This window comes from Arachis hypogaea, chromosome 2, assembly GCF_003086295.3.
Source record: "Arachis hypogaea cultivar Tifrunner chromosome 2, arahy.Tifrunner.gnm2.J5K5, whole genome shotgun sequence".
In the NCBI taxonomy this organism is placed as follows: domain Eukaryota; kingdom Viridiplantae; phylum Streptophyta; class Magnoliopsida; order Fabales; family Fabaceae; genus Arachis; species Arachis hypogaea.
This window is the reverse complement of record NC_092037.1, coordinates 1,503,838-1,525,556: the sequence shown is the minus strand read 5'-3', so window position 1 is coordinate 1,525,556 and position 21,719 is coordinate 1,503,838. Positions and strand designations below refer to the sequence as shown.

General features: G+C 29.9%; 3 protein-coding genes across 6 annotated transcripts; 2 read left to right on the top strand and 1 right to left on the bottom strand.

Moving 5' to 3' along the window:
• Positions 1–7,295: 7,295 nt before the first annotated feature.
• LOC112731692 (probable FBD-associated F-box protein At1g32375) lies at positions 7,296–10,637 on the bottom strand. The gene is made up of 4 exons (XM_025780880.3): positions 10,211–10,637; positions 9,061–9,526; positions 8,172–8,330; positions 7,296–7,650 (listed from the first exon to the last, which is right to left on the bottom strand). The coding sequence occupies exons 1-4, from the start codon at positions 10,600–10,602 to the stop codon at positions 7,384–7,386; spliced, it is 1,284 nt and encodes a 427-aa protein (XP_025636665.1). The 5' UTR covers positions 10,603–10,637; the 3' UTR covers positions 7,296–7,383.
• Positions 10,638–12,652: 2,015 nt separating this feature from the next.
• LOC112731666 (uncharacterized) lies at positions 12,653–15,454 on the top strand. Of its 4 annotated transcripts, none has more exons than XM_072212576.1 (6): positions 12,653–12,935; positions 13,041–13,142; positions 13,784–14,043; positions 14,279–14,369; positions 14,774–14,840; positions 14,925–15,454. In XM_072212576.1, the coding sequence occupies exons 2-6, from the start codon at positions 13,138–13,140 to the stop codon at positions 14,976–14,978; spliced, it is 477 nt and encodes a 158-aa protein (XP_072068677.1). In that variant the 5' UTR covers positions 12,653–12,935; positions 13,041–13,137; the 3' UTR covers positions 14,979–15,454. The 4 variants fall into 4 exon arrangements, with proteins under 4 accessions (XP_072068677.1, XP_072068672.1, XP_025636664.1 ...); XM_072212571.1 differs by having other exon boundaries at positions 12,911–12,935; positions 14,732–14,840; positions 14,925–15,199; XM_025780879.2 differs by lacking the exon at positions 12,653–12,935 and having other exon boundaries at positions 13,005–13,142.
• A 1,099-nt stretch (positions 15,455–16,553) lies between these two features.
• LOC112731650 (26.5 kDa heat shock protein, mitochondrial) lies at positions 16,554–17,877 on the top strand. Its single transcript, XM_025780877.2, has 2 exons — positions 16,554–16,911; positions 17,256–17,877. Exons 1-2 carry the CDS (start codon positions 16,641–16,643, stop codon positions 17,666–17,668), a joined length of 684 nt encoding a protein of 227 aa, XP_025636662.1. The 5' UTR covers positions 16,554–16,640; the 3' UTR covers positions 17,669–17,877.
• Positions 17,878–21,719: the final 3,842 nt, after the last annotated feature.

Genomic DNA, 21,719 nt, shown 5'->3' with positions numbered 1-21,719 from the left:
ATGAAGAGCTCGTCATTTTTCGCTTATTGTAAACGTGTCAGCATTAAGTATTTGCATATACATTTCCCTTTCCCTTTCCTTGGCCATTCTTTCTATTTCCATTTCTTTTGTATTTATCTCCATTTCTTTAATATACCTCTGAGTTTGTAATTCTTGTTCTTTCATTGCCGCTTGAGCTTGTAATTCTTGTTCTTTCATTGTCGCTTGAATTTGTAACTCATTCTCTTTGATTGCCATAATCTTTGTTCTATGTTTCCTCTCCTCTTCTCTTTCTTTTTTCCTATCCATTAGTTTCTTTTCTCTAACATTCTTAATATCTTCCATGAGAGATAATTTTTTAACAACTGATGATTTCTTTTCACTAAAATTTTCAGACATTTGTGCTTTTCTCTTACCTTTTCGCTTGCTCTTCTTTGATCCTTGTGGGCGAACGGGAGAGTCCACACCGGGTTCGTCAGCCAGCGGTGTTTCTGGGTTTGATGAGGATGAGTATACTCCAGTTGCACTAACCTTGGTTCTCTTCGAACTGCCACTCTATGTAGGTAGTTGGCTTCTCTATTTTTGCTCAAACCGAATCATGTTCCAATGCCTCTCAAAAGTGAATTTTTTACCATAATTTGTGGAATAAAGTTTATAGGCCAACTCCTTTATATCATCAGTGTTTGAACCACTTCTTATATTTCGACTAGCTTGATCGTAGCAACCAGCAAATTATGCAACAGCCTTGTTGATCTTATATCATCGTTTCTAACATGAAACAACCCCATTGTCATGTCGGAGCAAAATTCTACACAGTAGCTATGAATTTGATCCAAAATATTTCTCCTTTTGATCAGTACCAACTATAGGGTCAGTTAAAATATTTAACCATGCACTGATCAACATCTCATCCTCTTTCCAATGCCAATGTTAAATACTATCTTGCCTCCGATCTTCAATATCATCATCATTGAGGTCGATAGCATCTAATTCATGAGGGTTGACAAAATTTGAATATTGCGAATTTGAACTAGATTGTATAGGAGTCTGAGAGGATGAGTTAGAAGAGCCACCAACACCAGATGAGTTATGTCTTGATGCATTGAATTGAGTTGGAAATGGTAAGGAAGTTTGAGTAACATTTTCAATAGAAGAGTTAAATATAGATGAAAATGGAAAATGTGGTGTTTGTGAATTTTGATTTTGCGGTTGGAATATAGGAAATTGATTATTATAAGGAGCTTGAAAATTGAAATTATAAAGATTTTGTGGATTTGGATTTTGAAATGTATTTGGTAGTGTGAAGTTTTGATTTGGAACTTGAGAGTTTGCGGTTTGAGATTGTTGGGTATTTGGAATTTGAGAAAAGTTTTGTAAATAATTGAAGAAAGAGTTGAGTTGGTTTGGATCCATTCTTTCGAAAAAAATAATATTAGCAGAACTTTGATTTTGTAAACTTGGAAGAAGACGAAGAAGAGTAGTAGAAAGTGTGAGAGTAGAAGTGTATCTAAGTGGTATATATAGAGTAACAAAATATTAATTTGTTAATGATAACGGTAACATAGTAACGACTAGTTTCCAACGACTAATTTTGTAACGTCTAGTTTTACAACGGCTAATTTAATATAAATATATAATTAATATTCAATATTAATTTAATTATTTAATATAATTTTTTAAATAACTATATTAAATACTTAAATCATATTTAATTTATAAATAATTATAATATTTAATTATATACGTAAAGTTAAATATATGTATGGTTAACATATTATGTAAAGTTAGTTATTATATTAATACCATATTATTTAATTTTTTTAATTTAATTGCCACATATTGAAATATTATTGATTAAAATGAAAACAAATCAAATCCCTCCTTACTTGTTTTGAAAAATGTGCTGGAAGTCATTTTTATTTTACTTTAAAAGTTGGTCTTTATCTTTTGTTAGACAAATAGTAAACGGATTTTTTATTTTTTATCAGACAAACAGTAAACGAATCTTTCATTTCTTCACCATTAGAGATGCTCTTAGAATATCAAGAACGAATTTAGTACATGATTTAATTCTATATTAGCATCTTTGGCCAACCAGCAATGCATGAGCCTCACATAGTTTCCATGGTACCATACTAAATAAGTATTTAAAAACATAATTAAATATGCAATGAATTTATTCTGGCCAAGTTTATGGTGAGATTAAATGGACTATTCCCTAACCCCCTCCCTCCCCGTATTTTTTGACCAGGTATAATTAGGATATGTTATTGAATATTAAGCCTAAAATATGGGATATTGTACTCAACATATGTACAAAAGTATGATTCATGTCTTCTCATTTTTGAAGCTTAAACAATAATGTTATGTTTATATTTTACTTTGTAGTTTCAATATATAACTTTTTTTATTCTTATAAAATGGGATTACTTTAAAAAAAAATATTAAGGATGAGCACGAGTTAAATTGGTTTGGATTTAAGGTTAAATTAAAACCGAACCAATTGAATTATAATTGGTTCGATTTGGTTTAGATTTATATTTTTTGTGTGTATCCAAACTAAACCAAATCGATTAAAAATAAATTGATTCGGTTCGGATAATTAGATACCCGATAAAACAGAAATTCATAAAAAAATAAAAAATAAAAAAATAAAATTTTTATCCTAAATATTCTGTAAGTACAATAAATATGTAACATTAATAGAAATAATCCAAACATGTTAACACCAAATACATTAAAAACTAAATACATTAAAATCCAAACGTATTAAACATTAAAGATATTAAAATCCAAACATATTAAAAGGCATATATATTTTTTAAATTTTTATTTTTTATTTTATTAATATATGATCAGGTCTACGGATTGGTTCGGATTCTGCATCCCAAAACCGTTATCCGAACCAATTATTAGAGAAAGTCGTTGGTTCTAGAACCAATTTAATTGGTTCGATTTGAGTTCGAACGGACAATCAAGTACCGGCTGCCGTGCTCACCCGTAAAAAATATAATGTTAGTTTTTGAAAAAATAATTTAAAAGAAATATGAAAAAAAGACTATAAAAAAATGATAACATGTTTTTTTAAAAAAAAAGTGACAAAAAAAAGACAAGATGGAATATATAATTTCTTACATTAAATAAAAAAATTAAAATATGTCCTATAAAAAATATTAATCTTTTTTAAAACACAATTTGATAGATGAATATGCACCTTTTTTTCGCTTATCAAATATAGTAGTTGTTGATATATATATATTGAAAATTTATTGATTTAGAAGAATATATATGTGTGTGTTGCATGTGTTCTCTCTTTTACGTTGCTACTTTTATTAATTAACACTTTTATTTATACAAGAGATACAACAACAACAAAGCCTTGTCCCACTAAGTGGGGTCGGCTACATGAATCAAACGACGCCATTGTGCTCTGTCATGTATCATGTCTACAGAGAGACCGTTTACATGTAGATCTCGTTTGACCACCTCATGGATGGTCTTCTTAGGTCTTCCTCTGCCTTTCGCCCTTTGTCCATCTTCCATTTCATCCACCCTCCTGACTGGATGTTCTATCGGTCTTCTTCTCACATGTCCAAACCACCTGAGACGCGATTCAACCATCTTTTCCACAATAGGTGCTACTCCAACTCTCTCCCTTATATCTTCATTCCTTATTTTATCCAATCGCGTATGACCACTCATCCATCTCAACATCTTCATCTCTGCCACACTCAGCTTATGTTCGTGCTCCCCTTTAGCCGCCCAACACTCCGTACCATACAGCATAGCCGGTCTTATAGCGGTGCGATAGAATTTACCTTTAAGTTTTAAAGGCACTTTTTTGTCGCATATAAAACCAGATGCACTCCGCCATTTTGACCAACCTGCTTGGATCCTATGATTTACATCATGTTCAATCTCTCCATTATCCTGTATGATGCACCCAAGATACTTAAAACTTTTAACTTTTCGTAGGGTGTTCTCTCCAATTTTCACCTCTATATTGGAGTTTTCCCTTCTTAGACTGAACTTACATTCCATATATTCCGTCTTGCTACGGCTTATGCGCAGACCATACACTTCTAGAGCTTCTATCCATAACTCCAACTTCTTATTTAGGTCTTCCCTTGACTCTCCCATAAGGACGATATCATTGGCAAAAAGCATGCACCATGGCACAGGCTCTTGGATGTGCTCTGTGAGTACTTCTAAGACTAATGTGAAAAGATATGGACTTAAGGATGATCCCTGGTGTAATCCTATACCAATAGGGAATTCCTCTGTCACACCACCTTGAGTCTTCACACTAGTTGTGGCCCCATCATACATGTCTTTAATTGCCCGAATATATGCGATCCTTACTCTCCTCTTTTCTAAAACCTTCCATAAGACCTCCCTTGGTACCCTATCATACGCTTTTTCCAAATCAATAAACACCATGTGTAGATCCCTTTTATTATTACGATACCTCTCCATCATCCTTCTTAATAGGTATATCGCTTCAGTGGTAGATCTGCCTGGCATAAATCCAAATTGGTTCTCTGTTACTTGTGTCTCTTTTCTCAACCTCCGTTCTATCACCCTTTCCCATAACTTCATAGTATGACTCATAAGCTTAATCCCTCTATAATTTCCGCAACTTTGTATATCCCCCTTATTCTTGTAGATAGGTACCAAGGTGCTATTTCTCCACTCATCAGGCATCTTCTTTGACCTTAAAATCTCATTAAAAAGCTTGGTTAACCAGTTGATGCCTTTTCCTCCAAGACCCTTCCAAACCTCAATCGGGATATTATCAGGTCCTACTGCCCTGCCATTTTTCATCTGCTTTAGAGCCTCTTTTACCTCGAAGTCTCGAATCCTTCGATAGTAGTCAAAGTTTTGATCTTCTTCCCTTGTGCATAATCGACCAAGGCTCGGAAGAGTCTTCTGTCCCTCATTAAATAACTCGTAGAAGTAGCTCTTCCACCTTTCATTAATCTTCTCCTTTTGAGCCAACACCTCTCCATCCTTATCCTTTATGCACTTAACCTGATCCAAATCTCTCGTTCTTCTTTCCCGGCTCTTTGCAATTCTATATATACCTTTTTCTCCTTCTTTCGTGCCCAAAGACTGGTAGAGACCCTCATATGCTCTTGTTCTTGCTTCACTTACAGCCACTTTTGTCTCTTTCTTAGCCGCCTTGTATTTTTCCCAGTTATCTTCATTGCGGCATAAAGACCACTCTTTAAAGCATTCTCTTTTTATCTTTATCTTTTCTTGTATACTCGCATTCCACCACCAGGACTCCTTGTCTCTTGGTCCTATTCCTTTAGATTCACCAAAACTTTCTTTTGCTGTTCTTCTAATAACTTCTGCCATCTCCCTCCACATCTCTTCCGCGCTTCCATTCCCATCCCACTTTGCCTCTTCTCCTACCCGTCTTAGGAAGCTTCTTTGTTCCTCACCTTGCATCCGCCACCACCTCGTCCTTGGGTTCTTCGTATGGTGTCTTTTCCTCAACTTTTGCTCAACGCGAAAATCCATGACGAGCACCCTATATTGTGTTGTCAAACTCTCTCCCGGGATAATTTTACAGTTAATGCAAAATTTTCAGTCGACTCTCCTCAACAAGAAGAAGTCGATTTGAGAGCTTGTCATGCCACTCTTATAGGTTATAAGATGTTCGTCTCTCTTTTTAAAACATGTATTTGCGATGAGAAGATCAAAAGTTGAGGAAAAGTCCAAAATAGTTTTACCCTCGGCATTGATCACTCCGAAACCATGGCCTCCGTGAATACTCCCATATCCAGTCACTTCTCTTCCAACATGGCCATTTAAATCTCCTCCTAAGAAAATCTTATCTCCCAAAGGTATGCCTTGAACCAAACTCTCTAGATCCTCCCAAAACCTTATCTTGTGTTGTTCGTCCGAACCCACTTGCGGTGCATAGGCGCTAATCACATGGAAAGCACCTCCCTCCACCACAAGTTTGATAGAGATGATCCGATCTCCCACCCTCTTGACATCAACTACGTCCTTCTTCCACTGCTTATCCACAATTATTCCAACTCCATTCCTATTCTTCACCTTTCCTGTATACCAAAGTTTGAAACCAGAAGAATCCAACTCCCTAGCCTTTGCACCAACCCATTTTGTTTCTTGTAGGCACATAATGTTAATCTTCCTCCTTGTCATGGTGTCCACCACCTCCATGGACTTTCCTGTTAGAGTGCCTATGTTCCATGTCCCAAATCTCAACCTTTTGTCGCTTCGACCTTTACCTTTTCCTTTGTGAACTAGCTTATTTACTCTCGTCCGTTCACGAAAACGCGAGAACCCTTGCTCATTTAACACTACATCCGGGCACCGATGCAGTGGCTCTTGCTTTGACACCGTACTCGAGCCATACGGCGCGTTACTTCCGGGTAACGACCTAGCTTTAGCGCAATAAAGTCTTTGATTCATGTCATGGGGGGTTCGGCTATATTTTTACGTTGGTTGCCGAAGACCTAACACAACCCTCCTCCTTTATCCGGGTTTGGGACCGACTATGTACCGCAAGTGTAACATAGGCGGAGTTTATTTATACAAGAGATGATAAATATTTTTTATTTTTTAATAAGAATTTTAACGTTGAAGTCATATAAATAGATAGATATTTTTTATGCATACTATAAATAAAAATTGTGCCATAAATTCTTCCAATTCTTTATTATATATATTCAATATAGACTAGAAAAAAACACTACCCTGTTTATGTTTTCTTCAACTTTTTTTGTGGTTTAATAAAATAAGCGACGAGACGTGTAATAACTAGCAAGTTAAAAAATCATGTGAAGAATGACCCTTATTACTAAATTTAGTTCTCACAAGTGGATGGCTATCTAGGACAACCTTTTTGTGTTACACTATAGGAAGGTTATCAGGTGTACCGGAAACATCGGTATTTCAGTTGTTTTAACCGTTGATCTGAATTATAAAAAATATATATAATATATGTTGATTTTTATATATTAATTAAAATCAACGGTTAAAACAACAGAAACACTGGTGTTCCTAGGTACACCTGATAACTTTCCTACACTGTAACGTGTGAAAATTTTCTCTTATTGCATTGTTTCTTTTCACACATGTAATGTGATCATGGACACGTGTACACTCTAGCGTACGTACACGAGTTTCTGTGTTTAGAAGAAACGTGGCACTAGGTGAATGTTTGAAACTCCAACTAGTAATACGAGAAAAAAAAAATTAGACTAAAAATAATTGTATATGAAATTTTATTTTCATGGAATCTCAATTTTTAAACTAAATTAAAAAACAAAGATTAAGGATTATATGAAATGTTTCAGCATTTTTATTAAACAATGCCATAATCAAACCTATTCAAGTATATATATTTGTATGAAATAACATGATGGGTCAATCAAACATAAGTTGGCATATGTTAGAGCTTCTAGGTAAAGTAGATAATGTCTTGAGAATCTGATGCTTTCTAACTACCGATAAGTTTCTGAAGCCATGAAAGATTTTCATTTTCTTCAGAACAAGTCCTCTCTCAAGAAAATAAGCCAGAAATGTACGTTCTTCCTCAAAATCACAATATCCTCTAAATTCAAGGTTTTTCAAGTGTGATTCAACACAAGAAGGAGCAACGGTTGGCTGTGTCCAACAAGTACGTTTTCTTTTCTGCCAACAATAATAAAACAAATTAAATTAGCAAATAGTTACTCACATGAATACTATTTTTATAAGATAAAAGTTAAGATGTAGTTAATACAATAATATATGTTATGTTAAGTAATTGAAAAAGTTTAGAGAGCTAACATTAGTTCATCTAAGAAATTTGAATCTCAGCTCATAATAATTAAACATTAAAAACAATAAAAATATTTAAAACTCAAATAAAAATTATTTAAAAATAAAATAAAATAAAATTGTTTTCTAAAATTTAGAAATTGAATTTAGGATTTAAAATTTGATGTGACTAGAGGAGATTGTGGTGGATGAAATTGTGACGTTGAAAAAAAAAACAATTTAAAAATTTTGCGAATGATTAAATTTATTTGTTTATTGATTGAAGTTAACTAATGTTTGTTTGTTCTCTGGTTAAATAATAAATAATTTAATTAAACATGTCAAATTATTTCCACGTATGATATATTGAAGATAAAACTTGTTGAGAGAACAGAGAAGTAGTTATATCGTACCCTCCGATATTCCAAACAATGAATTTGGAAAGATTCTAGTACACAACAATGTTGAAGTACGTCCATTACGAAGCTCGAATCTAAATAATTTACGATCAATTCTAGACGAACCAAACGATGAAATTCTGGAAATTCCATGCCCCCACCCTCGTGAAAGTTCTGTATACACGAAAAGTAACAAAAATTAATGGCTGTGTTATGTGTGTACTAAAATAGTAAAATTAACTATTAAAGTTAATTATTGGTTTAAAATATTTATTAAAATATAAATACATATTAAAAATAAATTAAATCACATATATTTATATATAAATATATTAGTGAGTGATTTTAGTGGCTAATTTAATATACTAATTACATATAACAATCATGTTATTATGTATATAAAAAAATATTACTTTTAAAGAATAAGCATAAATAAATTATTTTTATTTATACAATAAAATTAACACCTAATCAAATATAAGAATATGCACGTTAAATTTTTTTAAATTTTAAATAGTAAATAAAAAATTAAACTCTTTCATATAAAAGTAATAACTAAAAACTAAGAATTTTTTTATTTAATTTTTTGTTGACAGAGACCTAATTTTTTTAGCCAACAAGAACTTTTGTCCTTTTACGACTTTTTTAAAAATAGTTTGATTTTATAAATTTGTGAATTATAATCTATAATATTAGCACAAAACTAATATAACTTTAAAATAATAATCATATTGTATCTATCGAAAATCAATTACCAAATCAGCCGTCAATATAAAATATACGCTTAAAAATAAATTAAACAATGATGTAATACTTGGTAATTGATTTGATGGCTAATTGTTTTGTTATACATAAATATTGTCATTATAATTTCTAAATAAGCATATTTATTATAAAAAGTTACCGTGATTGTTGTTACGTTCAAACTTAGGCATTGTGCCATGTAGAGTTTGTTGAGAAGCTTGACAACATCTCCAACAGGATGAAGAATGTTAAGATGCACATGGACCAAGCTGTGCAAATTGCTTGTTACTGATAAAGTGCCGCACTTGGTTGATTTTAGGTTGATGTTAAGGTGCTCAAGAAGTGGGGTGTTTATAGTGATGCTACCAACTTGTTTGCCAAGACCTAAAAGGGTTAAACTCTTCAATGAAGAGAGCATACCAATGTGCTGTAGAGGTGTATAACCTTTATAGAAATCGAGCTCAAGAGTTTCAAGATTTGGACAGCACAATAAAAGTGAAATTAAGCAGCTTGCAGAGCAGACTTTCAATTCTAATTTCTTCAGTGATGGCAACTGATAGGCATTGGCAATCGTCTCAACATGCATACGACGACACTCCAAGCGGGGTGACACCAGCGACTTACATCTATAAATGATTAAGAGTGTGTTTGGTAACCACGTTTGAAAGAATTAGAGTTTCTTGAAAGCTTCATTTTTTTGGTAATCACGTTTACAAGAAGCTATAATTTTTACCTTCTCCGTTGCACTAACGTCCTTTTAGCCAATACCTTTAATATTTATTTTTCTTTTACTAACTTTATCCTTTATACATATTATTACATTATTTATAGAATTCTTATCATTTCTCTCTATATGAACTCTTTTTTTTTTATTATTTATATTCTTTATTAATTTTTTTATTTGACATTATATATTTTTATAGTTATAATTTTTATGTATTGTATTTATTATTATCTTTTTATAATAGAATTTATTGATCCCATTAGATAAAATAATAGTAATAACTATAATAGTAATAATAATAATAAGAAGAATTAGATGCTAATTATAAGTAAATTTAATTTAAGGTAAAATGAATTGTTAGACTAAAATTTAGTTCAATTTTTTAAATTATTTAATCACTTTTACTTATTAATTTCACAGTGAATTTCTACCTTAATTTAAAACAAAAACACATTTAGTTTTTCAACATTTTACAAATTAAAACAACTGTTGAACCCTAGATCCTAAATTCCTAATTTGATGGTTCACACGCATTTCCGGCATGCATCTCTCACGAAAACATTGAATAAGAATGAAGGAATAATACCTGAAAATGCAGAGAGGGAAGAAACATGGAGATGAGAGAGTGATGGAGATTTCTTGCAAGTGGGGCCCAAGAGCAGCAGAAATCCACGTGGCAAGTGGGCTCTGAATGTCAACAGTGGAAGACGTAGACAAGAGGTGAAACTTGCAGATGTTGCTGGGTTCCTTGCGGCGGGTTATAACAACACCGCTCTTCACGAATTCCACGAAATCAATCTGGCGGTGGCCGTCGTCATAGTCAAAGTCTGAGACGAAGAGACTCTCCCAGAGGTTTCGCCAGCGGCGAGAGAGAACGCAGGTGGCGACGGAGTCGGTGACGGAGAGAAAGGAGAGGATGTGGAGGAGCAACTCATCCGATAAGGCGCTGATCTTGTCGTCCTCATTTTTCGTTTTCATCTTCAATTCTTCATGCCAAAAAACAGAAAGCCTAATTTCAGTCACCCAATGCACTTTATATAGCGTGTATTTGGAGCTATTAAATCCATAAAAAAAATTTAACGAAAAACATTTTTTATTATGTTTAATAAATTTTTAATAATAAAAATAAAAATATTAAAAAATAAAAAATATCTTTTAAGAAATTATAATTTATATTTTTTAAAATATAAAAAAATATTTTTTACATAATAAATAAATAAATAAATATTTTTATCTTATTTTATCTAAATATAATTAATAGATAAAAAAAATTTATATAAAATATTTAAATATTAAATTATTTTTATTTTTGTAAAAATTAATTTTAAAAGATATAATTAAAAAAATTTTGAGAATGACGTCTAAATAAGTCCATAATAAAAATCTATTAAACATCATTGATAAATAAATTAAAAAGATCTTTTTATATGAGATATTTAAATATAAAAATTAATTTTATTTTTGTAAAAAATATTTTTAAAAAATATAATTTTAAAAAAGAACTTTGTTAAAAATAACGTCTAAATAAGTTCATAGTAAAAATTTATTATCTATTATATATTATTAAAATCAATTTTTTTTAATCAACAAAATAGTTGACATAAGTATGATTTAAAGATATTGAAAATTTTAAATTTGTATAAAATAATTTAAAAAATAGATGAAGAGATTAATTTAGTGCATAACATAGTATATTTACAATAATAATATAACAGATAACACGTGAACAAATAATATTATAATATATAGTGCAAGTTGACATATAGCCAAATAGTATCGTAATATATGATATTATTGTTCGAATTATTATTGTACTATTACACGTAATTAAATTATAGAGTAACACGTATTATTAATAATCTACCTCAATAAGCTATATTAGCATAGCATTACTAAAAAAATGATCGAAAACTAATGTAATATACTTTTATTAATGTCAAAAATATAATTAATAAATTAAAATTTTAAAAATTTTTGTGGGACTGTCTGGTGATTGATGCCCTTTTTCTGGGCTGATATGTTAGTTCTTTGTTATTTGGGTCCTCTATGTAGTTTGTATGTGTTGTAGGGGCTATTTTTAAGAAAATTGAAAGAAGCAGGGGCCAATGTGTGAATGGCACACAAGTTATGGATTTTAAATTTTTAATTTAGATGGAAATTATGTATATAAGATCAGATTTAGCCAATACTAAGTTTATATGTTATAGACAGCAATTTTGTCTAATAAAATAAAAAAATTCGATAATTAATAAATAAACTCAGTCAAACACAATTTTTGTTTGTTACCATCTAATTCGTTTCTCTTATACTGAATATTCAATAGTATAACTTACAAGTTAATTCAAATTTATTATATTTAAAGGTCAAAATTTAAACACAATTATTTTTTTATAAAGTTAATAATTAAAAATTATTAAATAATATTTTAATATAATTTATTAAATTATCTAACTATTGGGTAAATTTACTGTCTTAACAAGAAAAGTTAAAACTGTGTTTGTTTCTAAAAAAAGAATAAAATAAAACATTAAGAACATAATAGGATAAGACACTATAATAGATAAAGACATAAAATTTTATGTTTTTATATTTGATTTCATGATAAACTAGAATAAATTATAAAAAAATAAATTTTTTTATTCAAAAAATTTGAAATAAAAAATATAATTATAAAAAATTAATAAGAATAATAGAAAAAAAAATAAGTTGTATCTCTTGTTAGTGTTTTTGTATCTTTTTTATCAAAATAAACACAAAATAAACTAATTTAATATCTTTAGACACATTATCTCTATCCATATCTTTACTTATCAAACACAATTTTATGTCGTGTCTTTGTCCCAATATCGTGTCTCTATAAACAAAAGGAGCCTAACTTTCACAAACAAGGATTTAGTCATTTAGAGAATACAAACACAGGGAAATAGGAATAGCAACAAACAAAGCAGTTGAATCAAATCAAATCTAATTCTAAACAACAATTTCTTATTGCAACTCAATGCAAAAACCACAAAGCAGATGAAATCTTAATTCAAAATAGACACCCAAAAAAAAAAATCTTGATTCAAAATCTCATACCTTCTTCACCTTCATCATCCAATTCATTATTACAGTTTAACAACAAATAATTAACACATTGCTGCATAATATTCCAATACTCTTTGCATTACGTTACTCTCTCTCTCTCTCTCTCTGAGGAGAAGGGGAAAAGGACGAAGAAAAAAAAGGAGAAGCATCCAAAAAAGCCATCCCCATTTTGTGTTTGCACATCAGAAGGAAAAGGCCACAATAAAATAAAATTAAAAAAAAAGGTTTTTTTTTTCCCTATTTTTTTGTGCATTTGTCTTATTATATAATCACTCCTTTCTTTCTCTCTTATTTGAAAGTTCTGAATTTTTTCCTTCCTGAATTGTTAGGATTGCTGTGGATTCTTTTATCTCTGCAAATTCATTGTGTTAGATCTGATTCTAAAGTTTCCTTTTTGGGGTGTTTCAGATACTGCATGCATATACTATGGGGTATGTTTTTTTTCTTTTTCTCAATCCAACCATAGTATCTGAAGAAAGTTAATTTCGTTCCCCTTCAGTTAGATTTATGCTAAATGCCTAAATGGGTATCTCTACTTTTCATTATATTCATTGATAATCATGTGGATTTATGATAATTTTTCCTTTTTGTGAATTTGATGAATTGGAATCAAGGAGGATTATTGTTTCCAATGCCAGCATTTCTGTTCTGGAAATAGGGTAACTCAGATTAGTGATGTGATGAAACCAATTGTTAATAAGTGGAATTTTCATTTTCTTTCCTGACAAAATCTGAGACCAACCACAGAAACAACATCAAGTAGTTGAAAATGGGGAACTTTTTATGTTTGTTCTTGTGATTTTCTGTATATATAGAAAAGTCGGCTCAATATAGTTGATTATGCAAATTGAAAGGCTGCTTTCAGAATTTGAACCTATGAATTTGATGTTCAAGTCACAAGACAGCAATCTTATTGCTATGCCGAGACTAGTTGTCCTTTGATGATTGGTTATATGGATCTGGAAGTTTATAAATTAGAATGACTAGATTGCATTGTGTGCTAATCGATTTTGAGACAATGTTATGAGTATAATTATATGGTGCATAACTGAAATGAATTGAAACAGTGCAGTGCTTGTGTGGGATGCTATAGAAAGCCTGTAGTAGTTACTACAACCGATTTACCATCAAATGAATTGCAAAATCAAGGTACCGCAGAGTCGGTAAAGAGACCTACCTCTTCAGAGGATTTCTGGACCACCAGCACACATGACATAGACAATAGTATTGGTCAGTCGCAACGAAGCATGTCCTCGATTGGTACGACAAACCTACCTGTGGCTCTGCCTAGTGCTTCCAAGACCAGTAACCCTGAAGAATTTGTAAACCATGGTATTTCTTTAGAGCTTTTATTCTTTAAAACCAAAGACATTGTTTTCCAACAATGCTAAAGCTAACACATAATGAGTCTGTTAATGGATGGTTAGACTATGTTGCTACTTTGGCTAAATTGAATTATTCAAGAATCTTATTTGAAGTTTGAACAGTAATGCAGTATCCTCATTTGCAAAATACTCCTAATTTTGGTTAGCATTATGTGTTTTAATGAAAATACTTCTGGTTTCAGGTCTTATTCTCTGGAATCAGACTCGGCAACGTTGGGTAGGAGATAAAAGACCTGAGAACCGATCACAACAATTGCGTGAACCTAAATTGAGGTAAATTACATTGTTGGGTCCATAGTCCATTTCATCTTGCTTGTTTCTATAATTTCATCTTAGGATCTTGGTATGTTATATTCCTTCCTCTGTCCTGATTTTTGTACCATATTGTTATACATCTTTGTGTGATAATATTGGAATGAGTTTACTTTTCTACATTTCTTAGATCCATAGAGAAGAAAGAAAATCATTTTATTCTATACTGAAACTCCTATGGCACACAGCAACACACCATGCTAGCATTGCGTATTGCAGAAGTTATTCAAATTGGTCTAATATGATGCCCATGAGTGACCAATGATGAACTTTATCTTCTGTCAGTAATTGTGATTTCCTTCTTTGTTTCTTGATCTTATCAGAACTCATTGTCTGTGCCTTGCCAACATTTTTTGGCTTTGCAGTTGGAATGCCACATATGAGAGTTTATTAGGAACCAGCAAGCCGTTCCGGCAGCCCGTCTCTCTTGCAGTAAAGCCCAAACTTCTAAGCATCAGGAACTTTCAAGTGAAAATTTGATTAGCTGATAACAATTTGTTACACCAATTTTGACAGGAAATGGTAGATTTTCTTGTGGAGGTCTGGGAACAGGAAGGCCTATACGACTGACCGGTCGAAGATTGAGGTTGCGCCGCCTATTTGGTTAAGTCCCTGAAATAATGAGTTATATGCTTCAGTTGGAAGAGGAAGATTGGCAGTAAATGCAGTTTGTATATCAAAATTTTCAACATGCCAATTTTTGGAGGGAATTTTTCTCTATCAAATCCCTTAGAAAGTTGTATACTTTTTTCTCGTTTAGTTGAATGATAGCTCCATCTTTTTTTAAATTAGATTTTAACGTTTGAGGTAAGTTCGAAAGTTGTCTCTAACGTTTCAATCGTTCTATTTAAGTCCCTAACATTTTAAAATTGACTCAATGTTGTCCGGCCGTTAGGGATTCGTTAACAAAATTGACGGTGGGACAAAATTGAGACGATTTTGAAACATTAGAGACTTAAATAGGACGAAAATGTTGAGGACAAAAACGATACATAAAATAAATTTTAATTTAATTTTTTCTTCAATAATATTAATTTTTTACTGCACATAGTATTCAATTATTTTTTAATCACATCTAAGTAAATTACACTTAATCACATTACTTTTATTTTAAACAAATTTATTTTTTTATAATTTTAAAAAATTTTCATACATTAGAGACAAAATGTATAATTTATATTTTATTATATATATATATATATATATTATTTTTTTTCACAAATTTATATACTAGTTATTCTATAAACATTTCATGATAACTAAAAATCTTTAAGAGTAAAATTATTAAAAACAATAATTTATTTAGAATGAAAGTAATATGATTAAGTGTAATTTATTTAAATGTGATTAAAAAATAATTGAATACTATGTATAGTAAAAAATTGATATTATTAAAGGATAAAATTAAATTAAAATTTATTTCTATGTATTGTTTTTATCTTCAACGTTTTCATTCTATTTAAATACCTAACGTTTTAAAATCGTTTCAATTTTGTTCCGCCGTCAATTCTGTTAACGGATATCTAACAGCAGGACAACATTGAGTCAATTTTGAAGCGTTAGAGACTTAAATAGAACATTTGAAACGTTAGGAACAACTTTGAGATTTACCTCAAACGATGGGACAAAAACGACACTTTACTCAATTAGATTTTAATCATCATGCAAGACAATGAGAATTGGTTCATTTTTTTTTTGGTGTAGAAAATGTATCTATTTGGGCCTGGCCCAAAGATTTTTTTATTTTAATAAAGGGAATGTAATTTATCTTACCAAAAACAAGTGAAAAAAAAGCGTCTAGTTCTTTCTCTACATGTCACGAAAGACATGGAATCTGGTGCATTTTCCATCTCGAACACTCTACTCTACTTGAATAGAAAATATAGTATTTCTAATAAATAAATTAGTCACATTAATAAATTATTTTTTTAATAAACTATTAAATAAAAACAATACATACGAAACTCATATCAACATGAGTATAATAAACATATTACTAATAATTTTTTTTTCTGACAAACTATTACTAATAATTAAGATAAGACTAGTGTGAAAATTCTTCGAGACGGTTCTATATTGCTATTGTGTGGTAGAATCTCTTAGAGAGTTCTATAAGCATCTAAAGGTAACTATTTAAGTTCCTCATTATAACAACAGAAAACAAGACAAATTAGAGGAAAACAAAAACAAAAACAAAAACCATTTGTATTGAAGAATAGATAGTTAGCAAAAATGGCTTTGGCACGTTTGGCTATGAAGAAGGTTGAAGAAAGGGTGGCTAATTCTTCATCATCACGGAGGTTTGGGAATGAGTTATTAAGAAGAAGGTTTGCAAGTTCATCAGCAACAGCAAGTGAGAAATCTGAAGGGAATGAGATAGCTGTGTCATCATCTGGTGGGAGAAGGTCCAGGCTGTTCCCTAGGAGGAGGAGCAGGAGATCATGGCCTTGGAGAAGGAATGAAACTAATGATTTAACTGATTTCACCACCCCTCAACTTTATGGTAATTCTCAACCCCCCTCTCTCTCTGCCTAACATTCAAATTTTTTTTTTTTAATTTAGTTGTGCAATATTATGCATAACACTCTTCTATTGGTAAGTAAAACAATCACAATTCTCTGTTTTTGTAAAATGGTATACACATAACACAAATTATTTAGAGATATTGATATCATATTGAATATTGCCTTATATCAATAGTGAAATTCGATGCTAAAACTGACGTGAAATTGATAGTTAAAAGTCGTTAGGTATGAATTTCTAGTTCTGTGTTAAATTATTAAAAGAAAAAAATGTGTAGATGACTTGAAACACAAGAAAACATGAATATTGCTTGGTGGTTGCTAGAATTCTTCCCTTCAGGGCTTGGAAATGCATTGATGCAAGCAAGTGAGAACATCAACAGGCTATTTGACAACATGAACTTGACACCATGGTCCTTGACCGGCCGAGTTAGGGAGCGCGAAGACCACTACAAGCTGCGATACGACATGCCCGGAGTTGCGAAGGAGGATGTGAAGATCACCATTGATGATGGTGTGCTAAAGATAAAGGGTGAACACAAGGAAGAAAAAGATGAAGAGGATGATGATGAGTATTGGTCTTCAAGTAGCTATGGCTACTATGATACCAATTTGGTTTTGCCTGATGATGCTAAAGCTGATGAGATTAAGGCAGAGTTGAAGGATGGTGTCTTAACTATTACCATTCCTAGGACTCAGCAGCAAAAAAAGGATGTTAAGCAAATTAGTGTCCATTGAAGGAGACATGTTTAATGTACTCTGATTTAGTGGTTGGAGTATGTTAACATGATGTTAGACAAATATTATAAATAAATATGTCCTTTTTCTATGTAATTTGATCATGGATTTGTCAAGGTGTGAGGCTTATGACACTAATAACGTGTGTAGGGTGTGGGTTTGGACTTTAAAGAGAACAAAGAAATAAAATTTCAGACTTGTTTTGTATACTCAGATCGAAATAGTTTACATTATGTGAAACTTGAAGGCAACTGCTCTCGATAAGATGCCAAAAATATTTTGTTATGATCAATTTTATTTAAAAAATATAATTTATTTATTTTGTAATATTTTAAATAAAAATAATATTTTTATTTTAAATAAAATTAAGACTTATAATTTATTATTCAATAATCAACATAATATATTTTTATATGATAATAATTATTAAATCTTTATTGGAATAACCACCAAATTCGAATATTTATGATATAAAATGTATATTGCTAATTGTTAGCACCCACTCCTTAAATAGTTTATTCATCTATCACGATGTTAGCGTGACATCACATCTTCCAACTTAATTTGTTCCTCTTCTTTTAATTTTTCAAAAGTCAAAATTTCAAAAGAATATTTTGTTATAAAAAATATTATTTATATATTAAAATTAATCACTAAAATTAGTTACTAAAATATTTATATATAAATATATATATAATTTAATTTATTTTTAATGTGTATTTATATTTTAATATATATTTTATATTGATAATTAATTTTAATGATTAATTTTAATATATATATAATATAATTTATTTTTTATTTGAATTAAATTTTTTATTTAAATTAAATATTAATTTATTGTAAATTTAAATTTATTTAAGGCCTGTTGGTGCGAATCTGAATTTTATTTTTTTTTTGTTGGTTAATAAATAATTTTTTATACTGTTTATACAAATTGTGGTCTAATTATTAAGGTTGAAAGTTAAATATAATTTATCTTTTAGGTGAAATTATTAGTTGAAAAATATTAAATAATAATTTAATTAAATTATTTAATAATTTTTAATTAATGATTTTATATAAAAATAACAGCATAGATCCATCCAAATTAGTTCGGGTAAGACAAGTTTTAAATTTTTTTTGTTTTGGTTGTCAGATAAGTTCTAAATTTAACAAATGATGTAAAGATGGGTCGTCAATTTGACAGAGAAAAACAAATGTGGTCATGAATATGAGTGATGGGGCTTAAACCCTAATAACTTCGTAGGCTGAAAACCTAGTGAAACTGTTGGGCCTTTGGCCCTTCTACACACCAATATAAATAAAAAAAGATCACTCTGACAAGCAAAGATCCTCTTTTGGGTTTAGCTTTACGAAGCATGGACACTTTACTCAGTTGTCGTGTTCGCGTGTCGGACATATTTTGGACACGATATTCACCGACATTCGTTCGACACGTGTGTCTACTGTGTTTCAATTGTGTCTTAGTAAAAAAGAAAAAAATTCTTTTCTGGACACGTCTGAACACACTTAAATACCATTACGTATCAGCGTTTCCAGTTTTATTCTTAACCTATATTTTTAAAATAAATTTAGATATAATATATATTATTATTTATTAAAAAAATATTTTAGATACTTTATATCATTAAAATAAAACTTTAAAAATAATTAAAATTTTTAATTTATATTTTAATATCAATAAAATATTAAAATATTATTATAATTTAACTAAAAAATACTTTATATTTTATATGTATACATGTTCCCGTGTTATATAAAATTTTAAAATTCACGTATCGGCATGTCCCGTGTCCTATCGTGTCCCTTGTCTGTGTTCGTGTCCGTGCATCTTAGGTTTAGCTTCATATTTTACAAAATATTATTTTGTATTCTCCTGTAAAAGAAATTATTCATCAGCTGAGATTCAACACAGATGAAAGATTTGTAACTTGTAAGTCTTTTATTAAGTTGTACCAAAATTTACTAGTTCAATGATAAATTACAACAAAAAGTTTGTACATTTGTAAAATTAATCATAATAATATTTTATTTAGATTAAAAATAGAATTGTCCAAACATATATACATAGTATAGGACATTAGTACTATAGTAGTATATGATAAGAGATATGATGAGGGTGGTGAGTAGAAAAGAAAGAAAAAGAGGGGAAAGTGGGAAGCAAGAATGAAAAGACTAGACAATGGAAGAAATAGTGTACGGACAGCAATGACGTGATTGTTATCATCTCAAACACTGAACACTTAACAGGGAACAGTTACGTGCGTCTCTGATCTCCTCTTCACTTTCTTCCATTATTATCCGTACATCTCTCACTTTACAACACCAACCGTTCGATCTCATTCCGTATTTCCCACTTTTAATTTGAATAATTTAATATTTTTTAGATAATATGTTTTATTTGTTCTTTATAATCTCGTGGTGTTATACAAATAATTGTAACCCAATGGAAAAAAAAAAAAAACGCAGTTTTATTTTTGTAAATATATGATATATAATGATTCAAACACCCAATATAAATCTACCTAAGGTGTGTGTACGTTATATTATATAACTAGTTGTATGGTTAAACATTCAAAATTACTTAGTTAAAATATTTTTGATTAATTTAATATTTATTTGTTTACTATTTTTAATAAGCATATTAAATAAAAAACTAGATTACTAAATTATTATGTCAATTAATACTCCCTTCATATAGGGCAGCAACATGTATCTTATACGTGAGTATTAAATTTAGGGGTGCTTGCCAGTTTGAATCAATTTTGAGTCAAAAATTCATTCGATTCGAACACTAATTTTATTTGTGGTGCAATTTGAATTGAATAATTTTTTTTTATCCGATCCAATTTCAAACAGTTTGGATTGGATTGACTTTGCGGTTTTATAAATATAAAAAATTAAATATATATAATAAGTCTCAACATCAAATTTTAAATAACCAACAATGATATAACAAATCTCAACAATATCTTAAAAACCAACGATAATATAATAATAAAAATAAAATTATAAATTAATTAAAATAAATAAATAAAGTTTATTTTGAACATAAAATATTTATTAAATAATAATAATGCATGAACAATATAAAAATATATAACAAATTGAGAGTAAATCTCCATAGTGGTCCCCGAGATTGACACCGTGCACCAAAATCGTTCCTGAGATTCTAATTGCACCAACTATGTCCTTAAGATTGAAAAAATTACACCATAATAGTCCCTCACTTGTTTTCCGTTAACGATGCGCTGACGTGGCTTGATGACATGGATTTTTGGTGACACGTGTCACCTCATAGTTTGGCCACATGTAACAGTATGATGACGTGTCGGTCAACGACACGTGACATGTTGGCGTGGATGTTTAGTCCCTAAAATTGAATGTCATGTACCAAATTAGTCATTTCATTAGTTTTTTTTCTCATTTTTTATAAACTAGTGTTAAACCCGTGCGATGCACGGGCTTATATTTTAATTTCACATGATAAATAAAAAATAATATTTTATAATTATAAATTTTTTAAGTTTACTATAACATTGTCATTGTCATTATATAATAAACGTATTTAATATGTTATTTTATCTTTATTTAAAATAAAATACAAATGGAACAGTTTGAAGTCTATAATATTCTTGAGTCGTAAGAAAAGAGACTTGAAAAAATAAGAACATATATAATTGTAATAATAGCATGTTAATTTTACACTAAACTATATATTATAAGACTTGTAAGACCCCAAGTTTTTGAAAATTAAATAATTAGCTATTTATGAGTTATTATATTTGTTGAATTTTGTTTTTAAGAAAATTATTTCTAACAAAAATAATTAAATAGAATTTTATTATTATTAAATTTAATTTGATTATAACTTATTCTATTAGTTTGAATTATTTATTAAAAATTATTTTAGTAGACAAAATAAAAATTTATTATTATTATTATTATTATTATTATTATTATTATTATTATTATTATTATTATTTGCCGAAACCATTAAGGAAACAAAAAGTAAGAAAAACCTAGGATAGCTTGTATTAATACATAT

What these genes read in the sequence shown, in the direction of transcription:
- LOC112731692 (XM_025780880.3), bottom strand. Translation starts at nt 10,602, where the DNA reads ATGAAAACGAAAAATGAGGACGACAAGATCAGCGCCTTATCGGATGAG. An exon ending in TGAACGTAACAACAATCACG is followed by an intron (nt 8,331 to 9,060) that starts GTAACTTTTTAT and finishes TCGTGTATACAG; the next exon opens with AACTTTCACGAGGGTGGGGG. An exon ending in ATTGTTTGGAATATCGGAGG is followed by an intron (nt 7,651 to 8,171) that starts GTACGATATAAC and finishes TATTGTTGGCAG; the next exon opens with AAAAGAAAACGTACTTGTTG.
- LOC112731666 (XM_072212571.1), top strand. An exon ending in TGAAGAATTTGTAAACCATG is followed by an intron (nt 14,044 to 14,278) that starts GTATTTCTTTAG and finishes TTCTGGTTTCAG; the next exon opens with GTCTTATTCTCTGGAATCAG. An exon ending in GGCAGCCCGTCTCTCTTGCA is followed by an intron (nt 14,841 to 14,924) that starts GTAAAGCCCAAA and finishes CAATTTTGACAG; the next exon opens with GAAATGGTAGATTTTCTTGT.
- LOC112731650 (XM_025780877.2), top strand. Translation starts at nt 16,641, where the DNA reads ATGGCTTTGGCACGTTTGGCTATGAAGAAGGTTGAAGAAAGGGTGGCT. An exon ending in CACCACCCCTCAACTTTATG is followed by an intron (nt 16,912 to 17,255) that starts GTAATTCTCAAC and finishes GGTGGTTGCTAG; the next exon opens with AATTCTTCCCTTCAGGGCTT.